The 21,525-nt window shown below is 45.2% G+C and overlaps 1 protein-coding gene across 3 annotated transcripts in view; it reads left to right on the top strand.

The window, feature by feature from the left end:
* RPS6KC1 (ribosomal protein S6 kinase C1) overlaps positions 1–21,525 on the top strand; it is a 96,360-nt gene that overhangs the window by 18,384 nt on the left and 56,451 nt on the right. For all 3 annotated transcript variants that reach the window (XM_083604975.1, XM_083604976.1, XM_083604977.1), the window contains 4 exons: positions 8,960–9,075; positions 14,549–14,642; positions 15,386–15,442; positions 15,895–16,257. In XM_083604975.1, coding sequence (XP_083461101.1) covers positions 8,960–9,075; positions 14,549–14,642; positions 15,386–15,442; positions 15,895–16,257 — 630 coding nt within the window. The remainder of the gene's footprint in view (positions 1–8,959; positions 9,076–14,548; positions 14,643–15,385; positions 15,443–15,894; positions 16,258–21,525) is intronic.

Genomic DNA, 21,525 nt, shown 5'->3' with positions numbered 1-21,525 from the left:
ACCACGGGGTTAGCTCCAAACCACAGTTGGCTGTTGTGCTGATCTGTGTGTTGAGATAACTATGGTTAGTCATGTGTTAGCTCTGAAAAATTATTAGGAAAGGGAAATCTCATGGGCTTGAGGCTGCAAAGCATTCCTGGTATTATAACCACAATTGCATGGAAAGGGCTTTTATACTTCCAAGTGTGATTATCTTCTTAAAAATAAGAAAGTTTAGTATTTTGTCCTAGTTATGGCAGAGGGGGCTCACCTGGTGGGTCAGAGCCACAGTGCTAGCTTCCTGGCGGCGGGATTCCTGCGGCTTACCAGGGAGGCAGAGAAGATTGGGAGGGTGGCACGGTGCAAATGCACTTGTGGAGTGCCGGATTGATTTCACCACTGCCCTCACACACTGCACTGACCTCTCTGCTAGCTCCTCTTTCCAGTAAGTGACAGCAATGCCGCAGCCAGAAAGCTATCATTGTGGCTCTGCCCGACTGGGTGAGCTGCTGTTGAATTAGAGGTGGCAAACGTGGCGCCTTTCAAATGTTGTTGGACTTCAACACACATCTTCCCTGCCTATTGGTCACCCTGGCTGGGACTGATGGGAGTTGGAGCCCAACATAATCTGAAGGTCACTTTGTTGGCCACCCTTGTACTAAATTAAACGAGAGAGGAATTGCTAGGACAAAACAACCATAATAGAGAGAGCTAGCTTCGTCTCACAACTTCTGCTAGCACCAAGAATGAGCCTTGTATCAGGCTGCAGAAAGGCTTTCTTTCCTTTGAGCTTTGCAGTTTCTCTGGGTTTCTCCGTTGCAGAATAACATATTGGCCCAGACTGAATGGGGTTTTTTTTTTTTGCAAGGCTCATGCTGTCGCTAGAACAGGATTGGGCCACACTTGGCTACCGAATTGCCACAGAGCGTTAAGTTTTTAAAAAGCTCAAAGACATGATGCTGATGTGCCCAAAAGATTTGGCAAGGAGAGGGGGAGGGCAACCTATTTCTATAATTTAAACGTCATCCTGGTTAGTATACAGAGCTGCTGAGCAAGTGGTCCAAAAGCTAGCGATGAAATTATTGCATCACTGAAGTGGTAGGCAGCTGTGACGTTTGAAATACATGCACCAGGGCTTCCCCAGTTTCTTATTGCAATTGCACCTCTTCCAGCTGAATGCAAAGGCCATGTTTGTGGTGGGGACCATAGTTCAGTAGAAGAGAACCTGGTGCAATCTTTGCAATCTTCTGTCAGGTAGCAATGAGATGAATCACCTCTACGCCACACTCAGTGGAGGCTTAAAGGTAGCAAGTTGAGGACCCACTTAGAAATGTGCCGTATGTGCAAATAATGATGCCGCCCATCAAACTATATTTGTTACTAGGGATTACGCTTTTGCTCTCTTACTCACCAACCCCATCTGCCCCCTACCAAACCCCCCTTGCCAAAGCCACACACACACACACACACACACACACACACACTGTTTCTGCTAGAGCACCCAAAACTTCCTCAGTTCACCTGGGCCGCCCGCTCACTTGCTTGCCTCACCAACCCACCTCTCCTAAGCACCCACTATCTCCGAGGGGTGCCTGGGAAAGAAGCCTGCTAGCCTGGAGGTGGGGTGGGTGGTTGATGAAGGAGAGAACTAAGTGTCTTTCTCCCCTTCATTTCTCCACCTGCCAATGCCGTGGGAATCTGAGAAAGAAGCCTGCCCACTGGCCTGGGCTGCCAGTCTGCCTATTGGCCTGCTCACCTGCCTTCATCTCCAGTTCCCTCCCTTCTTGCCCACCCTCCCACCCAGCTTGCCTGAGAGCCCAGTTTGTCCTCATGGTGCAGTTCACTGCCCCACCTATCTGTGGCCAAGTGAACCGCAGTGTGATAACATTCGTAGATTTTCATTATATGTATCGAAAAACATGTTTGATGATATTAGAGTATGCACTTTCCCATATATATTTGGCAAAGGTCTCTGCCACGTGTTGGAAGTTATGTAGCACATAGTTCAGGTGGTGCAGATATTATATATACACCTGTATACTTTTTGTCCTGGCTTTCGATGAAAATAATGATTTTTCAGATGGCCAGCTACACTATGCACTAAAAGTTCTAGAGCATCTCCTGCCTTTTATTCACCTAAAGTTCATTAAAATCAGCCCAGGAGGCGCTGCCCAACCCTCCCCCCTTTATTGTTGTGTGGATGGGAGATCCCAAACCTTTTCCCCAATGACTCTCTCCCTTGGGAATCCCCTCCCCAGAGAGGGACATCTGGCTGGCTTCCTTTTATCATTGATCTTTCAGAGGGTTGACAAAACCTTTCTGCTTAGGAAAGCATTCTGATTGCTGCATTAGCTGGTGAGATTGTGATTTTTATTTATTTTTTACTGCTTTTTGCAAACTGTGTAAACATATTGTTGTTTATCCATTTACGGTATATGATTATGCCAGCCATTGTGAGAGGCATGTGCTGATCATGGAGGGTAGCAGTATTAAAACATCTAAGTTGGCAAGTATTATTCCATCCTACTGGGTACAGTTGGCTGGTAAGGGCAGGTGTTTGTAAGTCGCTTTGGGTTGCCTTGGGCAAGGCAAAGCAGCTAACAAATTTAATAAATAATAAGAATAAGATATGAGGATGCCATTGACAGTGACTGTTGTTCTCTAAATCCCAGTGAGTTTTTTTGCCTTAAATTTTGAATTAATTGGATAATAATTTAGCCAGTCTGGCACATATTCTTTCATCTCTTCTAATTTTTTCATTTTTGGTTCTCCTTCCGAAAAATCTAATTGCTCATGGTAGGTACCCCATTTATCCCCCATGTTAATTTTACATTTGCCTTCCAAATCTGAAGTATCAGGGCTCCCTCTCCCCAGAGAAACTTGTGAACTTGGGAATTGGATGAATGCCCTCTTCTTTTTTAATAAAAAAGGTGGGCTTGTTTTTCCAGCTGCTGATCCTCAGATAGCCAAAATGGCACCATCTATACCCCAGAGGAAGATGCTGGCAGGCTTGGAGGAGTTTCAAGGTTGGCAGAAGCACAGATCTGCTCAATGAGGACTGATCATACTCAGGGGGCATGGGATATTGGGTGTCTGTTGGTGGTGGTGGAAGCAGGGAGGGTGGAATGGGGTGTCTTAGAAGAGGTCATGGCTGGCTGGCTGGTGCTCTGAACAGGAGCACTTGACGTTGCAACATTTTGTTGCAGGTCCCATTTCTCTAATGGAATTTCCAGCATGCTTGTAATAATACAGCAATTCTGAGGAGTTTCCAAAAGGAAGCAATGATCAATAAAACAGTCCCCTCCCCTTCAAACAATCATCTCCTCACCTCCCTGGATGCTTTTATTGAGTTGCATGAGCAAGATTAGAATCCTGGGTAAAATGTGCTCTGAAAGTGGCATTGTTTAATTTCTCTGCTCAAGCAGAGGTTGTAAAATATTCAACGTCATGATTGGGTTTTGTGGGTTTTGGATGTGTGTGTGTGTGTGTGTGTGTGTGTGTGTGTGTTTTTAACAACAGCTTGCTTTGGGAACAAGAGTTGGCAAGAGCGAGAGCCCAATAGAAGGGCGGACGAATATTTGGAAGGATGAGAGTAAGACTGGAATGTTTTGCGCATTTGGAATAGTAAAATTAAGGCGATGTGCTTGACAGTTATTGCTCGTTAGTTTTCTCATTTATTTTTTGAAAAAGCAAAAACTAATTCCCCTGCTTTCAAGACATTTTCTAACACAGAATAGGGACGAAAACCTATTGTTACCTGCTCCTTTGTTCTGTAGACCTTCCCAGTCAGGGATGATGGGGGTTGGAATCCATTTAGAGGATACAGTGTTGGCTAGCCATGTCTTGGTGTATATACGGAACAGAATATCCACAGAACAGTTAACCTAAGTACCCCACGTTGAAAGAAAAGGCTGTAGCGTGGAAGGCAGTGCTGGTTACCACTGGACCAGAGCCCACCAAACATCTGCAGGCCACTTACATGAACCTAAACACATTCTCTGAGTGCCAGTCTTTATGTCGCAAGGCAAGTTGTTAAGCCTTCAAAAACTACTAGGGGCCAAGCTGATCTTCCCTTTATGGGAATAATCTCAAAAAGGCAGCCCACTTCCAGCAAGGCTTAGTTTTTTGGGTGATGAGGGAAGCCAGAGTGTGCCCATTCTCCTCTCCTCACCTCCGTAGCAGCACAGAAGCTTGAATAAATGTTTTCTAAATACTTCTGTAGTCCGGAAGAGCTGCTACATTCCTTTCTCTCTGCACCCTGTCCCCCTTTGCAAAATGGGTGGAGAGCTAAGAATTCCCCTGTTCCCACAAAGTTTCAAAGATGGAAAACCGATGTATTGTTCTGTTGGTGCTGCTACAATAGAGACCTGTGCACCACGGGGTTATAAGAACCCTTTGATGATGAGGAAAGAGTTCATGCTGCTTTCCTGAATTTTGCTTGGAGTTTTCCACCTTCTCCACCGGTTAGACAATGCTGGCACAGAGCATGGAAACCAAAAGTTAATGACAATAGACCCAGCTGCTCAGCTTTCTTTGATCTTCGGTCCTGCTCCCAGATCTGGCTCCAGCAAAGTAACTTACAACCCCATACGCACCTACTCAAAAGTGAGTGCCGCTGAGTTACTCCTAAGTGTGCATGTCAGAGGGTAGCCTTAATCAGTATTTTAAATTCCTGTTCCCCTTCCTTGTGAGGCTCTCTCCTAGTGGCTTTTGAATGATTACAAATGTTACGTGAAAGATCCTTTCCATCTACAACTTGGTCTCTACAGCTCACGCCAGCCCCAGCCAGAATGGCCAATGCTGAGGGATAATGGGAGTTGTGGTGTCACAACATCTGCAGGATACCACATTGGCTGCTCCTGCTTTATTCATTCATTGAAGAGACAGCTAATACACAATGACAAGCAGTGATCCTAGTCAATGTGGCACAGAGCAATAATGCATCTCTCTCACTCAGAGGCAAAAGTCCTCTTGAAAACCCCAGACTCTGCAACTTTTCTAAATGGCCGAAGTGAACTGGCCGTAGTAACTGGTGTAGTCTTTTCTATCTGACCCGTGTTAGAAAGTCAGATATAAAAACCGGGCACCAAATGGCTCCTAAAACCAGGGTTTCAGTCGCCAAAACTAAATGTCTAGTTGCCATTTTTGGGCAAGCTGGCTGTAAAGTCTTATTTTTCAAATGATGGACTGGCTGTGATTGATTCTCAGTTAAACATCTGGCTAGTTCAGATGACAAACTTGAGCTAGGCACAGTGTTTCTCAACCTGTGGGTTCCCAGATGTTCTTGGACTACAACTCCCATCATTCCTAGCCAGCATGACCAGTGGTGAGGGATGGTGGGAGTTGTAGTCCAACAACTGGGGACCCACAGGTTGAGAACTTGGAGAACTTAATGAAGAAAAGCCACTTAACCCAGGGACAATCCACAAATATCTTGGCCTATTCCTACCCCTCTCTTTTAATGGTGACACGGACCATTCATAACGTAAGAACATTCTTCACAACTGTGAGCGGGGCAGTGGGGTGGGGTAAGTGAAGACAAGTGACAACCACGACATTGTTCAGTGCTCCTGCTGAGGCTGCACAGAAGAAGCACTTTGGTTCCTGCAATTCATTCTGATTGTGCAGATAAAATATAATGGATAAAATTCTACAGGGTGTGGTTATTAGTGTGTGAAAACAGTCCAGATCCAAGGATTCTTGAGGCAGGCACCTCCAGATGGTGGAGATGTCGGATGCCACCCTGGCGCCCAGGCATCTTCGCTTGGTCACAAGTGGCTGATAACCAGGTGCAAAATGCGCCAACGCCTGGCTCATTTCGAACACCGATTATGACACTACAGTGAAAAGTCCTTGGAGGGCTGTTTCAGTGTACAGTGGACGCTTGGCTTGTGAACGTGATCCGCATGGGAGGCACATTTGTAACCCGCAGCGCCGCGTCTGTGCAAGCGCGGGTTGCGATTCGGTGCTTCTGCGCATGCGTGACCGCTGAAACGCGCCGAAACCCGGAAGTACCAGAACGGGTTACTTCCAGGTTTCGGCGCGTCTGTAACCCGGAAAAAACACAACCTGAAGCTTACCTTCCTTGCATCTGTCTCATTCTTTTTTAAAGGTTATATTTTTAATATTTTCCCCCAAAGAGATACATTGCACGGAAAATAGCATAACCAAGGAACATTACAGCTACAATATAAATAAAAGTGTCTTTCCATCAGGGTTGGGGAAGTCTGTTTCTGTTAGTTATGTGGAAGTGTGAGAAGCAATACAAAGCCCTCAAACTGCTTCCATGATGGCTGGAACTTGGCCACTCCTGTAAGATTTTGTCAGGCATTACCCAGAGCCTTTCAAGTCTATTTCTGCAAAGATAAGGGACATTGGCTCCCTACGTTGGGTCCCAGTATGTTTCCGAGCACAATTCAAAGTGTTGGTGCTGACCTTTAAAGCCCTAAATGGCCTTGGTCCAGTATAGCTGAAGGAGCATTTCCACCCCCATCGTTCAGCTCGGACACTGAGATCCAGCTCTAAGGGCCTTCTGGTGGTTCCCTCACTGCGAGAAGCCAAGTTACAGGGAACCAGGCAGAGGGCCTTCTCGGTAGTGGCGCCTGCCTTGTGGAATGTCCTCCCATCAGATGTCAAGGAAATAAACAACTATCTGACCTTTAGAAGACATCTAAAGGCAGCCTAGTTTAGGGAAGTTTTTAATGTCTGATGTTTTATTGTATATTCAATATTTTGTTGGAAGCTTCTGAGAGTGGCTGGGGAAACCCAGCCAGATGGGCGGAAAATAAATAAATAAATACATAATTACTATCATCATCATAATCATCTTAGCTACACAGGTGAATTTATAACGTTATAAATGCATCATAAAAATGTGACACCAGATCCTGCTGTAGAGCAGAAATCCAAAGTCTGTGAAAATATCAATTGGGAGCTGTATTTTTTTTATAGCTTTTCTCCCTGTAATGGTTCTAGGGGTTGCTCGTGCGTAAATCGACGCCACACCTGGCTAGGTTACCTGGGTGAACCCTTTCTGTCCGGACAGCCACTCACCCGTGGCTGTCTCAATCGCTGGCAGAATCCGTCAGTGGGCGTTTCTTGAACTTCTTCCAGCAAAGAAGCTCTTTGACGCCTAGTCTTCTGCGCAGGGAGGGTGTGGGCAGCGGAGGACCCGTGCTCTCCCCGCTGGTCTCCGGCGAGGAGTCATGGAGCCACCTCGCCGATTCCCCCATCTGCCCCCCTTCTCCACTGGTGCTATGCTGATTTCCTTCCCCAGAAGATGGGCTGCTTCTCTCCCTCCCTGGACGCTCTCCGGAACCCCTCTGGAGCCCTCCCTCTCCCTCGGGCTCCGATGGCAGTTCCCTGACACTCCCCATAGTGTTTTTTATATCTGTGTAGATCCAGCCAAGGTCTAAAAGCTCACCCTCTCACCCCCACAATGAAGGCTGGCAGGGTTCAGAAAGCTGAATTCATCACCCAATGCGAAAGATAAAGTATTTATGGAGCATTTCGGAATATAAATATTACTACCGTTTTGTGTTGTTCTTTTGGCCATCATGGTCATATTAACCACAGAAAAACTGAAATGAAATGTGCACTGTTAATATTATCTTTAGATTAAAACAGACCAAAATACTACTACTAAATATTCAACATACAAAAGATGACAAAAGAATAAAACAAAAATACGCATTGGAGTACAAATGGTCAAGAGAGCTGATACATTTAAAGGCATCCAGATAAATGTTTAAATCAAATCATCCAATTAAATTATCGTGCTTTGCCATATTAGCCTCCATTAGTTTTTCCCTCCGCTTTTGGGCTGCCACTGCAAATCTCATAACTCTGTCTTATCTCAAAATTGTCAAAATCAGACAACAGATACGGAATACATATATATTGCAATGAACCACACTTTTTGGGAACAAAATAATAAATCAAAAAAATGACTAGAACATTTCTGTGGAGGGGAGGACTCCTATTCACACAATAACTTTTAATCCAGTGGGGTCTCTCTTTGATGGGGGGAGAAGGTGCCAGTTTCTGACTATTCCCATTTCCCCCAGCAGCTCCTGTACCTCCAACTGTTCTGGGCAGTCCTCCAGCCCTCCGGAGCAGATTTCCGGGTTGGGAGGGTTGGGATGCACAGGGGCTGCAGGTGGGAGAGGGAATTCGGGCGAAAATTGCCTTTCCTTTCGATGGGAGCGTCCCATAAGCAGAGTTCCACTCAACATCCATCCAAGCCTCTGCCTTTATGTTAGCTGAGGGCCCAACTACGTGTGATGTTAATGATGCGATTAGTAATCGCGCTGTGTGTCTTTAAAAATTAAATAACTGTCTGGGGGGAGACCCACACCTGGTACCAAGATTGCAGCGTTCAGGAAGGTGAAATAGAATCTTTCCCTCTCCAGCTGCAAACTCTGTAAAATCCACCCCCCCCCCACTCCAATCCTGGTGCAGCAATTACCATTAGGGGAAGGGAAATTAAAAAAAGAAAAGAATCCCATTGGCGCCCGGTATTTAATTTTAGCAATCGTGTCGTTGACTTAACACGTGCAGTTAGAGCCTTGCTAGGTGGCGATCCAGTCTGCGCAGGCTTAGGCCTGTAGCTAAGGCAGAACGTGGCCATCCATAATGTGACAAGGAGGATTAGAACATTTAGCTTCTGGAAACTGATGGACATATGCTTGTGTCTCTTGGCTAATCTGGAGTGTTGCTTCGCACGTCTTTTAAAGAGGGTGGAATCTTGGGTTCTGTGAGCCGCTGCCAGATTATATCATTTGATTGCAGAAGGCAGGATTGTAGGGGGCATTTTGAGAAGTGTGAAGCTTGTCGCTGTCTCCCAAAGCGATCATGCGTCTTCATAGATGCGGGGCTTTCTTCTCGTAGGGTGGTGGGTTTTGTTTTGTTTTTTGTTTTTTGATAAAGCAAGGAAAAGGCTTAATTGTTTCTCAGAATGTTGATGCTTTTTATGTTTCAGGGCGATTTGAAGAAAGCGTGATTGAAGAGAGGAGACAGTGCGCAGAAGACTTGCTTCAGTTCTCTGCCAACATCCCGGCGCTCTTTAACAGCAAGCAGCTTGAAGATTTCTTTAAGGTTAAATAACTTCTGAGCCGCTCCACGCCTCGTCAGTGATGCCACTAGGCAGAATAAGCAACAGCCTCGCTCTTTAAGGCAGCTACTCTTTTGAGAGTCAGGTCAAGGCGACATAAACAGGGTCTCCCCTAGGGAAGGAGGGAGGAGGAGGGATCCATTTTAAATGGGTTTATATGTGGGGTGGCATTTGGCCAAGATGGGCTCGGGATAGATCCATTGAAATGAAAGAAACCTAGTAAGACAGGTCCATTAATTTCAGTGGGTCTACTCTTGAGTAGAACTTAAGCCACACCCACACCATACCTTTAAAGCATTATCATACCACTTCAAGCAGTCATGGTTTCCCCCAAAGGATTCTGGGAACTGTAGCTTATTAAAGGTTCTGAGTAGAGCTATTTTTTCTAGAAAAAGAGGTGCTGGAACTGTGAATGCCTCACTTGTTCTCTTATCATGGCAGTGGTGCCCACCTGAGAGCTGCCTGATCTGAGTTCCGGTGAATTCTGGCTGAAAAAAAGCCCTGGTTCTGAGAGTTGTTAAAACTGCTAAGGTAAAGGACCCCTGACAGTTAAGTCCAGTCGTGAACGACACTAGGGTTGCGGCGCTCATCTTTCTTTACTGGCTGAGGGAGCCAACGTTTGTCCGCAGACAGATTTTCCGGGTCATGTGGCCAGCATGACTAAGCCGCTTCTGGCAAATCAGAGCAGTGCACAGAAACACCATTTACCTTCCCGCCGGAGTGGCACCTATTTATCTACTTGTACTTTGATGTGCTTTCGAACTGCTAGGTTGGCAGGAGCTGGGACTGAGCAATGGGAGCTCACCCCGTCGCGGGGTTTCTGAGAGTTGTTAAAGGTAAAGGTCAAGGGACCCCTGACGATTACGTCCAGTCGTGACCGACTCTGGGGTTGCGGCGCTCATCTCGCTTTATTGGCTGAGGGAGCCGGCGTACAGCTTCCGGGTCATGTGGCCAGCATGACTAAGCCGCTTATGGTGAACCAGAGCAGCGCATAGAAACGCCGTTTACCTTCCCGCCGGAGGAGTACCTATTTATCTACTTGCACTTTGATGTGCTTTCGAACTGCTAGGTGGGCAGGAGCTGGGACCGAGCAATGGGAGCTCACCCCGTCGCGGGGATTCGAACCGCCAACCTTCTGATCGGCAAGTCCTAGGCTCTGTGGTTTAACGCACAGCGCTACCTGCATCCCCTGAGAGTTGTTAGGAGACCCTTATTTCCCTCACGGAGATGCAATTTTCAGAGTGGTTTAACAGTCAATCCCTCTTCACAAGAACTCTGGAAATTATAAATCTGGGAGGCAAACGGGGGTCTCCTAACAATTAAGTATCCTAGAGAATCTGCAGTTCCCATAATTATTTTGGGGAAACCGTGATTATTTAAAGTGGTGTTAGTGGCCAAGGGCCTTATAATTCAACATATTCAGACTAACACATGCAGAGAAGAGGAAAATAATTAGAGCACCTCATTTGAAATTGGAAAGTTAGATAAAGTATTAACACGAATAGTTAATGGTTAAAAATGCAGCCGTTATCGCAGACTTCCGGGTTGGCGCCTCCGGCAATGGCGGAGCTCCTCCGATCGGGAGGGACTTGATCCGTGAAAAGCAGGGTCTAACCTCCACGGCGAAGGCAGAGACCCATAGAAATCACAGGCGGGAGAAGCCTGTGAACTTGGGATTCGGCTGGCACCTTTTGCGCCTCCCCTACTCACGGGGAAACCCTGTTTTGGGGATCCGGAGTGACGTGGGGTGAGTGGCGCGGTGCTTTGAATTGACTGCTTCTTTCACGGAGTGAAGCCGCATTGCTGCTGCCGGAGAGCGCTGACTTTTTCCTGTGGGCAATTGGACCTTAAACAACTACCCGTGAGTAGATTGGAAAATTTGGATCTTCAAATATTTTAATTTGGCAACGAAGCGGGAAGGCTCTAAACAGGAAGTCCGCCTTCCGCTTTTGTAAACAGACTGAAGCAAAGACGTTACAAACTAAAGTCTCTGAAAGTTTTTGATAAAGGATTAAAATTCCATCGGTTAAAAATACAAAACCCCCTTGGAAGCAGGAGAAGAGGGGGGAAGTTGTGAACCTAGTGAGAACCTGCAGGAGAGAGTGAAAAGCAAACTACCACCGCTCTGAACCTGGGAACGGTCTGCCTGATGACGTTTGGGGAAGGTTCATTGACAGAACGGATTTGACAGTTACTTAAAATTGGAAAGATACTGTTTCCATTGATCTCTTCTGAGTTTATCAAAGGGAGGAAAAAAATAACTGAAAAATTGAAACTGTTTCTGTGCTTGAAAGAATTGATACAAGTGGAGACTGTGTCCCTCTAGAGGGAGCATGTGAAACTGTTACAGGAGTGTAACAGGGTAAGCTCCAGCTGCAAGATAAAGTTTCTGAGAATCAGAGATTGACCTTGGACTATTCAAAATGCTGATAAGAGAAGGTATTGTGACTGTATTATATAAGATAAACCATTCACTTGAACAGCTGCATAAAAAGGCAGATGACATGATTTCCAAAATTGACAGCCGGGAACAGAAAGTGACCAATTGGAATCAAAAAGCAAGCAACAATACAGAAATAATTCAGGACTTGGAACAGGAATATACCTTGGTAGGACAAATGGTGGAGGAAAAGGAGAAAAATGCCGTTGCGAAACCTAAGGTAGTTCAAGCAGGATCCTCAGTTCTACAGGAGCAAATTGAGGATTATAAATTGAGGCCTTGCATGATTGATTCCAGCAAAAGCCAGATTTTGAGGATTGGACCCTGGCTTGGACTGAAGAACGAAAGTTGGAAAGATCTCTTTATTCAGGGACCAACTGACATTTGGGACATGGGTTTGGGCCTGGAGGAGGTTGAAGCTTTGGGGGCCTATGGATTTGGAGGAATCCTGAAATACGTCCTGAAATACCCTATGGACCTTAGTTTCAATTATGGAAACTTGGCTGAGCTGTTCAGAAGGAAGAAAAGGTTTGTTTGGTTGGAGTTTTCGCGAGATTTGCTCCTGAGCATTAAAGAATATGAAGAAGGGACTTGGAAGGGACTTGGAAAATAATTAAGAGCCTCGGATATAAGATCTCCAGGTTGATGGACTATATGGGTCGAAGAATTGATGCTTTTGAATTATGGTGCTGGAGGAGACTCTTAAGAGTCCCATGGACTGCAAGAAGATCAAACCTATCCATTCTTAAGGAAATCAGCCCTGAGTGCTCACTGGAAGGACAGATCGTGAAGCTGAGGCTCCAATACTTTGGCCACCTCATGAGAAGAGAAGACTCCCTGGAAAAGACCCTGATGTTGGGAAAGATGGATGGCACAAGGAGAAGGGGACGACAGAGGACGAGATGGTTGGATAGTGTCTTCGAAGCTACAAACATGAGTCTGACTAAACTGCGGGAGGCAGTGGAAGACAGAAGTGCCTGGCGTGTTCTGGTCCATGGGGTCACGAAGAGTCGGACACGACTAAACGACTAAACAACAACAACAACAAAATGGATCTGACGGAAAGGACTGGCAGAGTCCGAAACCAGGGAGAAGGGAGGGTGGAAGAAGATTGGGAAGTTAAAGTTCATATTTAGAAATTTTGTAAAATTAATGACTGTTAGAAAAACCGTGGAACGATATTATATGGATTTAGTAGAAATGTTAGAAGAAGTTAAGTATAGATAAGTAATTTAGTCTTAAAGGGAAATAAGGTTAAAAAAATATGTTATTTACAAGATGATAAAAAACAGAGAAAGATGGAAAGGATTTGCTGAAACAATTAGAAGAACTGGAATACAAAAAGGGAGGTGTGAGGAAGTCGAGGAAATAAGGAAATGAAGGATAGAATATGGAAAAGGAGAGATGTATTTTAAACTGTTTTTGTTTTAATTTATGTGTTTAATGTAATGGGTTTGGGTTGGGTTTTATAATATTTGTATACTGTATTGTATTGTGGTGTTTTTTCATATTTTTTTTCTCTTTCTTTCTTGTCTTTATTTTTCTTTTTTCTTCTTTTTCTGTAACCTTCAAAAGTAATAAATATTATTTTTTTAAAAAATGCAGCCGTTATCTTAATGATTAATATACCAACAGAAATATAATTAGATGATAATAAAAAATATGAACTGCAACAATATAAGGACTGCATAAAAAAAATGATCAAGGAGCACGGGAAACCACTTTGATTAAATTGTATAAATTTGGAATCAGTTGGAATTATTTTGACATTAACTGGAATCTGCATAATTGGCAAAACTGTGGTAATATTGGGTCAATATTGGAAAATCAATTAAAAAATTATTTTTAAAAATAAATGAAGTGGTATTAGGAAATGCAGCTCTGAACCTTGGTTTGCCTGCATTTGTAAAAGCTCAAAGCAGAGTTTCCCAAACCTGGGTCTCCAGCTGTTTCTGGACTACAGTTCCCATCATCCCTGACAATCGGTCCTGCTAGCTAGCGATGCCATTCATTTCCTATACATGTAGGCATGAATGGCATTTGCCTGTCTTTAAACACCCATATACCAGATTCCGGGAACCCTTGCGCAGTTAGCATGGTCAGTAGGACGTTAAGAAGAGCTCTACCTGGATCAGACCAAAGGCTCATCTGGTCTAGCACCCTGTTCTCACAATGGCCGACCAGATGCCCGTGGGAAGCCTGCAAGGAGGAAGTCTGCGTACAACAGCACTCTCCCCTCTTGCAATGCCCAGCATCTTGGTGTCCAGAGTCATACTGCCTCCGACAGTGGAGGCTGTCATAGCTAGCCATCATGTCTAAGTAGCTACCTATCTATCCCCCATGAATTGCAAGAGGTGCTGGTGTGTTGTGTATCACTCGATATATGAATAAATGGGAATATGCCTGCAAAGGAGACACTTGTGTGCAGCCAGAATGCCACTCACGCTTCAGAACTGCTCTCTTTTGCGGAACAGGGCTGCAGGCAAGCAGGGTGATTTAAAGTTTAGGGAAGCTTTTAATGTTTGATGCATTACTGTATTTTAATATTGTGTTGGAAGCCGCCCAGAGTGGCTGGGGAAGCCCAGCCAGATGGGCGGGGTATAAATAATAAATTATTATTATTATTATCATTATTATTATTATTAAAGTAAATGATATTTTTTTTCACCGAGAAGGCTGCTTAGAATGTGTTGCTTATAGTTGCTAGATACTTAGGGCTATACTGCACACTCAATAAATACGTAGTTGGCAACTATGAGCTTAAAAAAATACCATTCAGGTGTGGGGGGCTTCCAGTGTGGGGAGGGGAGGTATAACTTTTCCTTTCCCCAGGTGGGTGAAAATACCAGTGAGCCTTTTATTTAAGAAGTTAGGTTTTGAATGGAGAGGGTGTTAAGCCTCTGTGGCCTGGCCACGTTTATCTATAGCTCTTTTCTTTTTCTTGGGGAAAGTGGAAGTTGCGTTAATCCATAGTAAGTAACAGTTAAATAAGTCCTAATTTCTCTTTCTCTTTCAAGGATGGAGAAGTACATGCTGGGTCCGAATTGATTGGCCCTGCAGATCCTCTGTCGGATTCCCTGACAGACAGCCTGTCGGTCTGCAGTTCTGAAGGTTGGCTCCCACCGTGTTACTTCTCGTAATTTTGTCTCCAGCCCAAGTTTACCAAGTAGGATGATTTATAGCATAGTCAAGGAATTTAAAAGCTCACCTTTTCCCTCCTCATCTCCTCTAGATGGCAGCATTAGCATTTCAGCTAGAATTTTTTGGTCCATGCAAACATGTAAACGTAGTTGGTGTTAGCATGCATGGAGTCCCAAACCTTGCCGCTCTTCGCTGATATGGGATAAAACCTGCTAATGCCAGAGCTTGAGATACCTTAATGCAGCTGTCTTTCTGTAAAAGGCACTTGCAACCCTAAGCTTGCTTGTTTAGGGTATAAGCTCTGTTAAAAAACTGTGGGGATTCTGAGCAAAAGTGCCTAGGACCAGGCTGTAAGTTCCTAGTTTGGCGTATTTGCAATGTCTTTAATAAGCATGTGATTCATTTATATTGTTTTAGTTCATGAGGGGTTGGTTTCTCAGACCTTTTTTCTCACACCATTTAAAGTGCTGTGGTACCACTTTAAATACTCATGGCTTCCCCCACAACTGTTTAAAGCGGTGTATTATTGTGCTTTGAGCTATGAATGCGGCCAAGGTCATTTGATTTCTACACAGAGTAGAGAAAGGGTTCAGTATCCCAGTTATAACACATGCAGGCATCATCTCAAGAGTTGTGACTTGTCCCGGGCTACAGAAACTCACCCACTTTCCCTTCTATATATTTCCCCTCTCTTCCCTCCCTTTGGTTTCAAGCTCGGAAGGATGCCGGTCTCCTCGATGACGTGACACTCAGCCAGTCAGAGTATGGAGGTAAGCGTGAGTAAGGAGTGGCCGATTTGAGTTTCGGCCGCGAACGCCGCAGCGTCGTGCCGATGGTTGCTTCTGCGATTAGCTGAAATCTTGGATTTTACCATGTGGGGAGGGGGGGTCTTCTTTGCCAGTGCGTTCCCCTTAGAAAATGTACTGGTGAAGCAGCACCCAGCAGGACTGAACTGTCTGCTCACCAGTGGATGAGTGGAGAGGAGACTTCAGTCCTACTCTATGCAGGGGTCTGTTTCACCAGCAAATTCCACCCCCTTGCCTATCAGCTGACATCACCCAGTGACATCACCTGATTGACACTTGGACATGGGTCTCACTGGCCAAATTGGACCCTCTGGCAGCCATGATTTGCCCACAGCTGGAATATGCCATTTTGGCTACCTCTGGACTAGATGACCCACCAGATTCTTTCACAACTCCATTCTCCTTCTGCCCTTCAGGTTTCTCAAGCGACAGCGACCTGATCTCTTTGACCGTTGATGTGGACTCTCTTGCTGAGTTAGATGATGGAATGGCATCTAACCAGAATTCCCCCAGCAGATCCTTCAGCCTCAGCTTTCCCGCCGAACCGCTGGCGCAGGCCTCTGCCGTTTCGGACCATGAATGGAGTAAACCCGATGGCGAGAGGGAGAGCCGGGGCCTGTTCACTGGGAGCTTAAAGGCCAAGCTTGGCAGGCGAGACTACCTGGACAAGGCAGGGGAGCTGATAAAGCTGGCCTTGAAGAAGGAGGAAGAGGAAGACTATGAGGCTGCCTTTGGCTTTTATCGGAAAGGAGTGGATCTGCTCCTGGAAGGGGTGCAAGGTATGGTTTTACTTATTGTGTTTTTTTGGCTGCGTTTCTTGTTGACTTGGTTTAGCTTTCGCCAGCCTGCTGCCCTCCAGATGTCTCAGCCTCAGGTGAGAGTTGCCTCTTCTCTTTCGCCGGTTGGAAGATCCCATGTGTGGAACTCTGTCCAGGGGATTCTCCTGCCAATGGGAGCAAACTCAGCATCCCAGTCAATAGCTGCATTGTGTTTGCATAGCTAGTTTGCTAAGTGCTAAAAAGAGTCCACCTAAATTATTAAGCCTGTTTGTCTTGAACTAGGTTTGGCATAAAGTAGGAATGGGGGGACTTGCAACTTCTTAAATGTTGCTGGGATTGGACTCTCATGATCCTTGACCACTGGCCATGCTGGTTAGGGCTGATGGGATTTGGGAAGTTTGGAGAACTACGGGTTCCTTATCTGTGGTGTAAATTGAAAACCGCCCTGTGAGGATATCAGAGTAGCCCTGCTAGATCAAACCATCTACAGTGGTACCTCGGGTTACATATGCTTCAGGTTACATACGCTTCAGGTTACAGACTCCGCTAAACCAGAAACATTACCTCGGGTTAAGAACTTTGCTTCAGGATGAGAACAGAAATCGTGCTCCGGCGGCACAGCGGCAGCAGGAGGCCCCAGCTAAAGTGGTGCTTCAGGTTAAGAACAGACCTCCAGAACGAATTAAGTACTTAACCCGAGGTACCACTGTAATCCTGTCTCTTCTGTCCATCGGTAGCCCTGAACATGGCCTCTGACTACTCACAAGTGTGGCCATTCCTTGGTGTCGTTATCTTCTGACTCCTGCTGTTCCAAAATCGATTTGATTTGATTTATTGTGTTTCTAGGCTGCATTCCTTTCAAATGAATCCCAAAAGCGGCTTACAAACAATAAAGAGCAGGAGCATATGATGGAACGTAACAGAACATCATGAATTCAGCACAAATCAAATGGAATAATGAGCAAATCATCAGTGTAAAAACTATTAACAGTCCATAAAACACTGATAACAAAGCAACAACTAAAAAAACCAAGCTAAACATTGTGATTAAAGGAAAAAGTCATATTATATGCTTTAACTGCTTTGGAGAGGAGGAAAGGGACTGTGTCACTGTTGGTGCTGGGATGCTGGATGATGGCCAGAAATGAGCCAGGAGCAGTGGGATGGAGAAGCCTTGGGGTCAAAGGACGAAGCAGGAGGTAGGACTGAGGAGAACAACCCAGGGGTCAGGACTGAAGGGCAATGAAAGGATATGGGAACATACTGTACGTCAGAGCTCAGGAAGTGTTTGTTCTTCAACTGGAACAAGAAGCTTCTTCCATAGCTTTCTGCCCAGGAGGATCCGTAGACCAGCCTGGGTGGGTGGAGCCACTCCAGGGCCTGAGGGTATTTCACTGAGAAGCTGTCACCTGCATTTCAGAGGCTCAGCGTGGGGCAGCTGTCCACAGATCACAGCTGCTCCCGGCAGTTAATCAGCCCCATAGGAATCTGTATCCTGCCTCACATTGATTTTCGGAGCGGGCTTCCTCCGAGCTTGATCTAGGGGAGAAGGCTGTGCAGCTCAGTTGAACGTGCTTCTGCAGTAGGCAAGCTGGCCAAAGTTATGCCCCTGTTGCGGATATGCATCCTTTTTGCCTATATTCCAAAAAGAGAACTTCCTTCCCAGGTTATTGGCGAAGAGGGCCTTCTTGATGCTGTCAAGTCCACACAGGGGCTACTTAAAACTCAAGTTCCCCTGAGTTAGAGGAATCCTTTCCCTTGGAACATTAGCTGAAACCGGAAACTTTAAAGTTCGTGGCTTCCTCAACCTCATTCATTCGTTCCCTTTCTTCAAAATATTTCTAGGGTCGAATGATCTCAGTAAGCGCAGGCTAGACTCCACTCAAGCAGGACTTCCCTCCCGCATTTTGGTTTCTTATATTATTAAATGGGTGAGGTTTGAGCACTACAGACCCTGGCTTTTCAACCTTTATGTGTAAGCATTCCAGAACTGCACAGCCGGGTAGTGATGGAACCACCAGCTTGGATGGCTTTGGAAAAGTCTTATCCTCCTTTCATTGGTCTAATCCTATCAACGGCTACAAACCGTGATAACTATTTTCTGCTTCTGTGCCGAACACCAGTTGCTGGAGAACATGAGAAGGGAGATGCTGTTGTTCTCATGTCCTGCATAGTTGGCTTTCCACAGGCATCTGGTTGGCCACTGTAAGAACAGGATGCTGGACTAGACGGGCTGTTGGTCAGATCCTGCAGAGCTCTTCTTATGTGTTAATGTCTGTCGAAAATGATGTGGGTGCATGAGAAACAGTGCATTCTTGCAGAATTTACATATCTGCATTAATAGGAAGCTACCTATGGATTTATCCTTCCTAGTGGGCTTGTGTCAGGAGACTTACACAAGTGTTGGTATGTTTTTGCTTGTGAACAAGAGTTTCCATTCTCCATTGATGGAAAAAGTGGCAATACAGATTATTGCCACATGGTGGCGCCAAGTAAGTAGGATTTGAAGCTTCCAAACTTCAGTTGCAACACGGAGAACAAAAAACCCCAAAGCACCGCTTCTTGATTTTTATCTTTGCTCTTAATGATTTCTGCTATCCGTTGATCTAGAGCACTTTACTTCGCAGTGTGCCTTGCAGAAATCTCTCCTTTCCATTGACTCCTATCAGTGCCATATCCCTGTAATAGTGTAATAGCCTCTTAACTGCTGTCTCCTTTAGTTCACAGCATTAAGTTTTATAATTTATATAGTCCAAAAGGCCACTTCTCATTTCCTCTTGCAAGAATCTCATGGTGACATTCCATATGCTGTACGTGTAGTGAGTTTAAGGGGTACAGCATTGCCCGTTCAGGTGATCATTACTTGACTTAATATACTGAGATATGAACAAGCATTTTGCCGTAAGTGTGGGAGCGAATTTGGGCAACCCACTATCAAACTGGGAAACCTCTAATTAGCCACAAGCTTCCAGTCCCCCCACCCCTTGAACTGGGAAACTATCAATTTCAGTTTGGTAACAAACCAGGAAATTCAAAGCTGCTTTTGATTATGTATGGACTTTATAATTGATTTTATACAGTGGTACCTCGGGTTACATATGCTTCAGGTTACATGCGCTTCAGGTTACAGACTCCGCTAACCCAGAAATAGTACCTTGGGTTAAGAACTTTGCTTCAGGATGAGAACAGAAATTGCGCAGCGGCAGTGGGAGGCCCCATTAGCTAAAGTGGTGCTTCAGGTTAAGAACAGTTTCAGGTTAAGAACAGACCTCCAGAATGAATTAAGTTCTTAACCCGAGGTACCACTGTACTTGACAGCCATTTGGGCAGGCAAGTGGTATGTAAATTAATAAGCAGTGATAAATAATGGACTTCACACCGTGGTTTAATATCCTGACTGCTCTGAAGCTGGTAACCGTAGTCCCCCAGTTTGGACGTAACAGGAAACTATGGTTGGTTGAATACTTCCTAGTTTGTTTGCCTGTGCCACAAAGGGTCTGCATGCCCTGACAAAAAAGTATGTCATAGCTCTGCTTCTAATAATAATAATAATCTGAGAGATGCTTGATCTCCTAAGCACAGCCAGTGCATTAGAAGGGGTTATATTTTCATGAGAATTTACTTTTGGATCTCCTGAGAAGACCTCTCTCTCCCTCAGTAGAGTTTGCATCAAATACCAAACGACTGCAATAAAACTTCAGATTGGTTTGCATATGAGCCCTTAGTAGTTCGTGGTACTAAACGGTTGCCATCCTGCCAACATGCAACATTAGTGTGAAAATCAGATGAACCCAGCCTTTTCTCAGTAGCTCAACCAGCATTTATTCTTACTGTATCTGTAAGTTGCTAAAAGGACTCTTCCCCACCTGCTTTGTTTAGTATAGTGGGGATCTGCGTCCCTTTCCATATTTAACATGTGCACGTACAATCACCTAGTTTATTATCCAAATGATAGAATAGAATACAAAAAGAAAAAGGGAAGCAGATTTTTATAGTGCTCTAGACTTTTTTTTTAAAAAAATTATGCTGGTGCTGATGATGACGTTGGCTGCTGGATTTGAAAACTATTTGGAATCAGAAACCTGGGACCCTGAGGGTCATCTAGTCCAACCCCCTGCAATGCAGGGATCTCAACTAAAGCATCCAAGGCATTCAGAGGCATTCAGATGTATGGAAACATAGGAGGCTGCCTTATACCAAATCCTCAGAGGTTTTATTTACAATTAAGCAGTATACAGATTCAATTAAATACACAAATAAATAAATAAAATCTGTTTGATTGCCGTGGCCAGTACAGTGGTACCTTGGTTCTCAAACTTAATCAGTTGGAGGATGGATGGCGGCTGATGGATTGAGGTTGAATCCTGACAAGACAGAAGTACTATTCTTGGGGGGCGGGGGCGGGCTGGTGTAGAGGACTCCCTGGTCCTGAATGGGGTAACTGTGCCCCTGAAGGACCAGGTGCGCAGCCTGGGAGACAGTTGGACTCACAGCTGTCCATGGAGGCGCAGGTTAATTCTGTGTCCAGGGCAGCTGTTTATCAGCTCTATGCAGGCTGAGACCCTATCTGCCCGCAGACTGTCTTGCCAGAGTGGTGCATGCTCTGGTTATCTCCCGCTTGGACTACTGCAATGTGCTCTACATGGGGCTACTTTTGAAGGTGACCCGGAAACTACAACTAATCCAGAATGTGGCAGCTAGACTGGTGACTGGGAGCAGCCGCCAAGACCACATAACACAGGTCCTGAAAGACCTACATTGGCTCCCAGTACGTTTCTGAGCACAATTCAAAGTGTTGGTGCTGACCTTTAAAGCCCTAAACGGCCTTGGTCCAGTATACCTAAAGGAGCGTCTCCACCCCCATCGTTCTGCCTGGACACTGAGGTCCAGTGCCAAGGGCCTTCTGGTGGTTCCCTCACTGCGAGAAGCAAAGCTACAGGGAACCAGGCAGAGGGCCTTCTTGGTAGTGGCACCCACCCGGTGGAACGCCCTCCCATCAGATGTCAAAGAGATAAACAACTCCCTGACATTTAGAAGACATCTGAAGGCAGCCCTGTTTAAGGAAGTTTTTAATGTGTGACATTTTAATGTATTTTTAATCTTTGTTGGAAGCCGCCCAGAGTGGCTGGGGAAACCCAGCGAGATGGGCAGGGTAAAAATAATAAATTATTATTATTATTATTATTATTATTATTATTATTATTAGTCTGTTCCAAAAACAAGGCACGCTTTCCCATAGAAAGTAATTCAAAATGGATTAATCTGTTC

This window comes from Podarcis filfolensis (assembly GCF_964270895.1).
Source record: "Podarcis filfolensis genome assembly, chromosome: 3".
In the NCBI taxonomy this organism is placed as follows: Eukaryota; Metazoa; Chordata; class Lepidosauria; order Squamata; family Lacertidae; genus Podarcis; species Podarcis filfolensis.
Note: the sequence above shows the minus strand (reverse complement) of the source record. Positions and strands in the feature narration are given on the sequence as shown.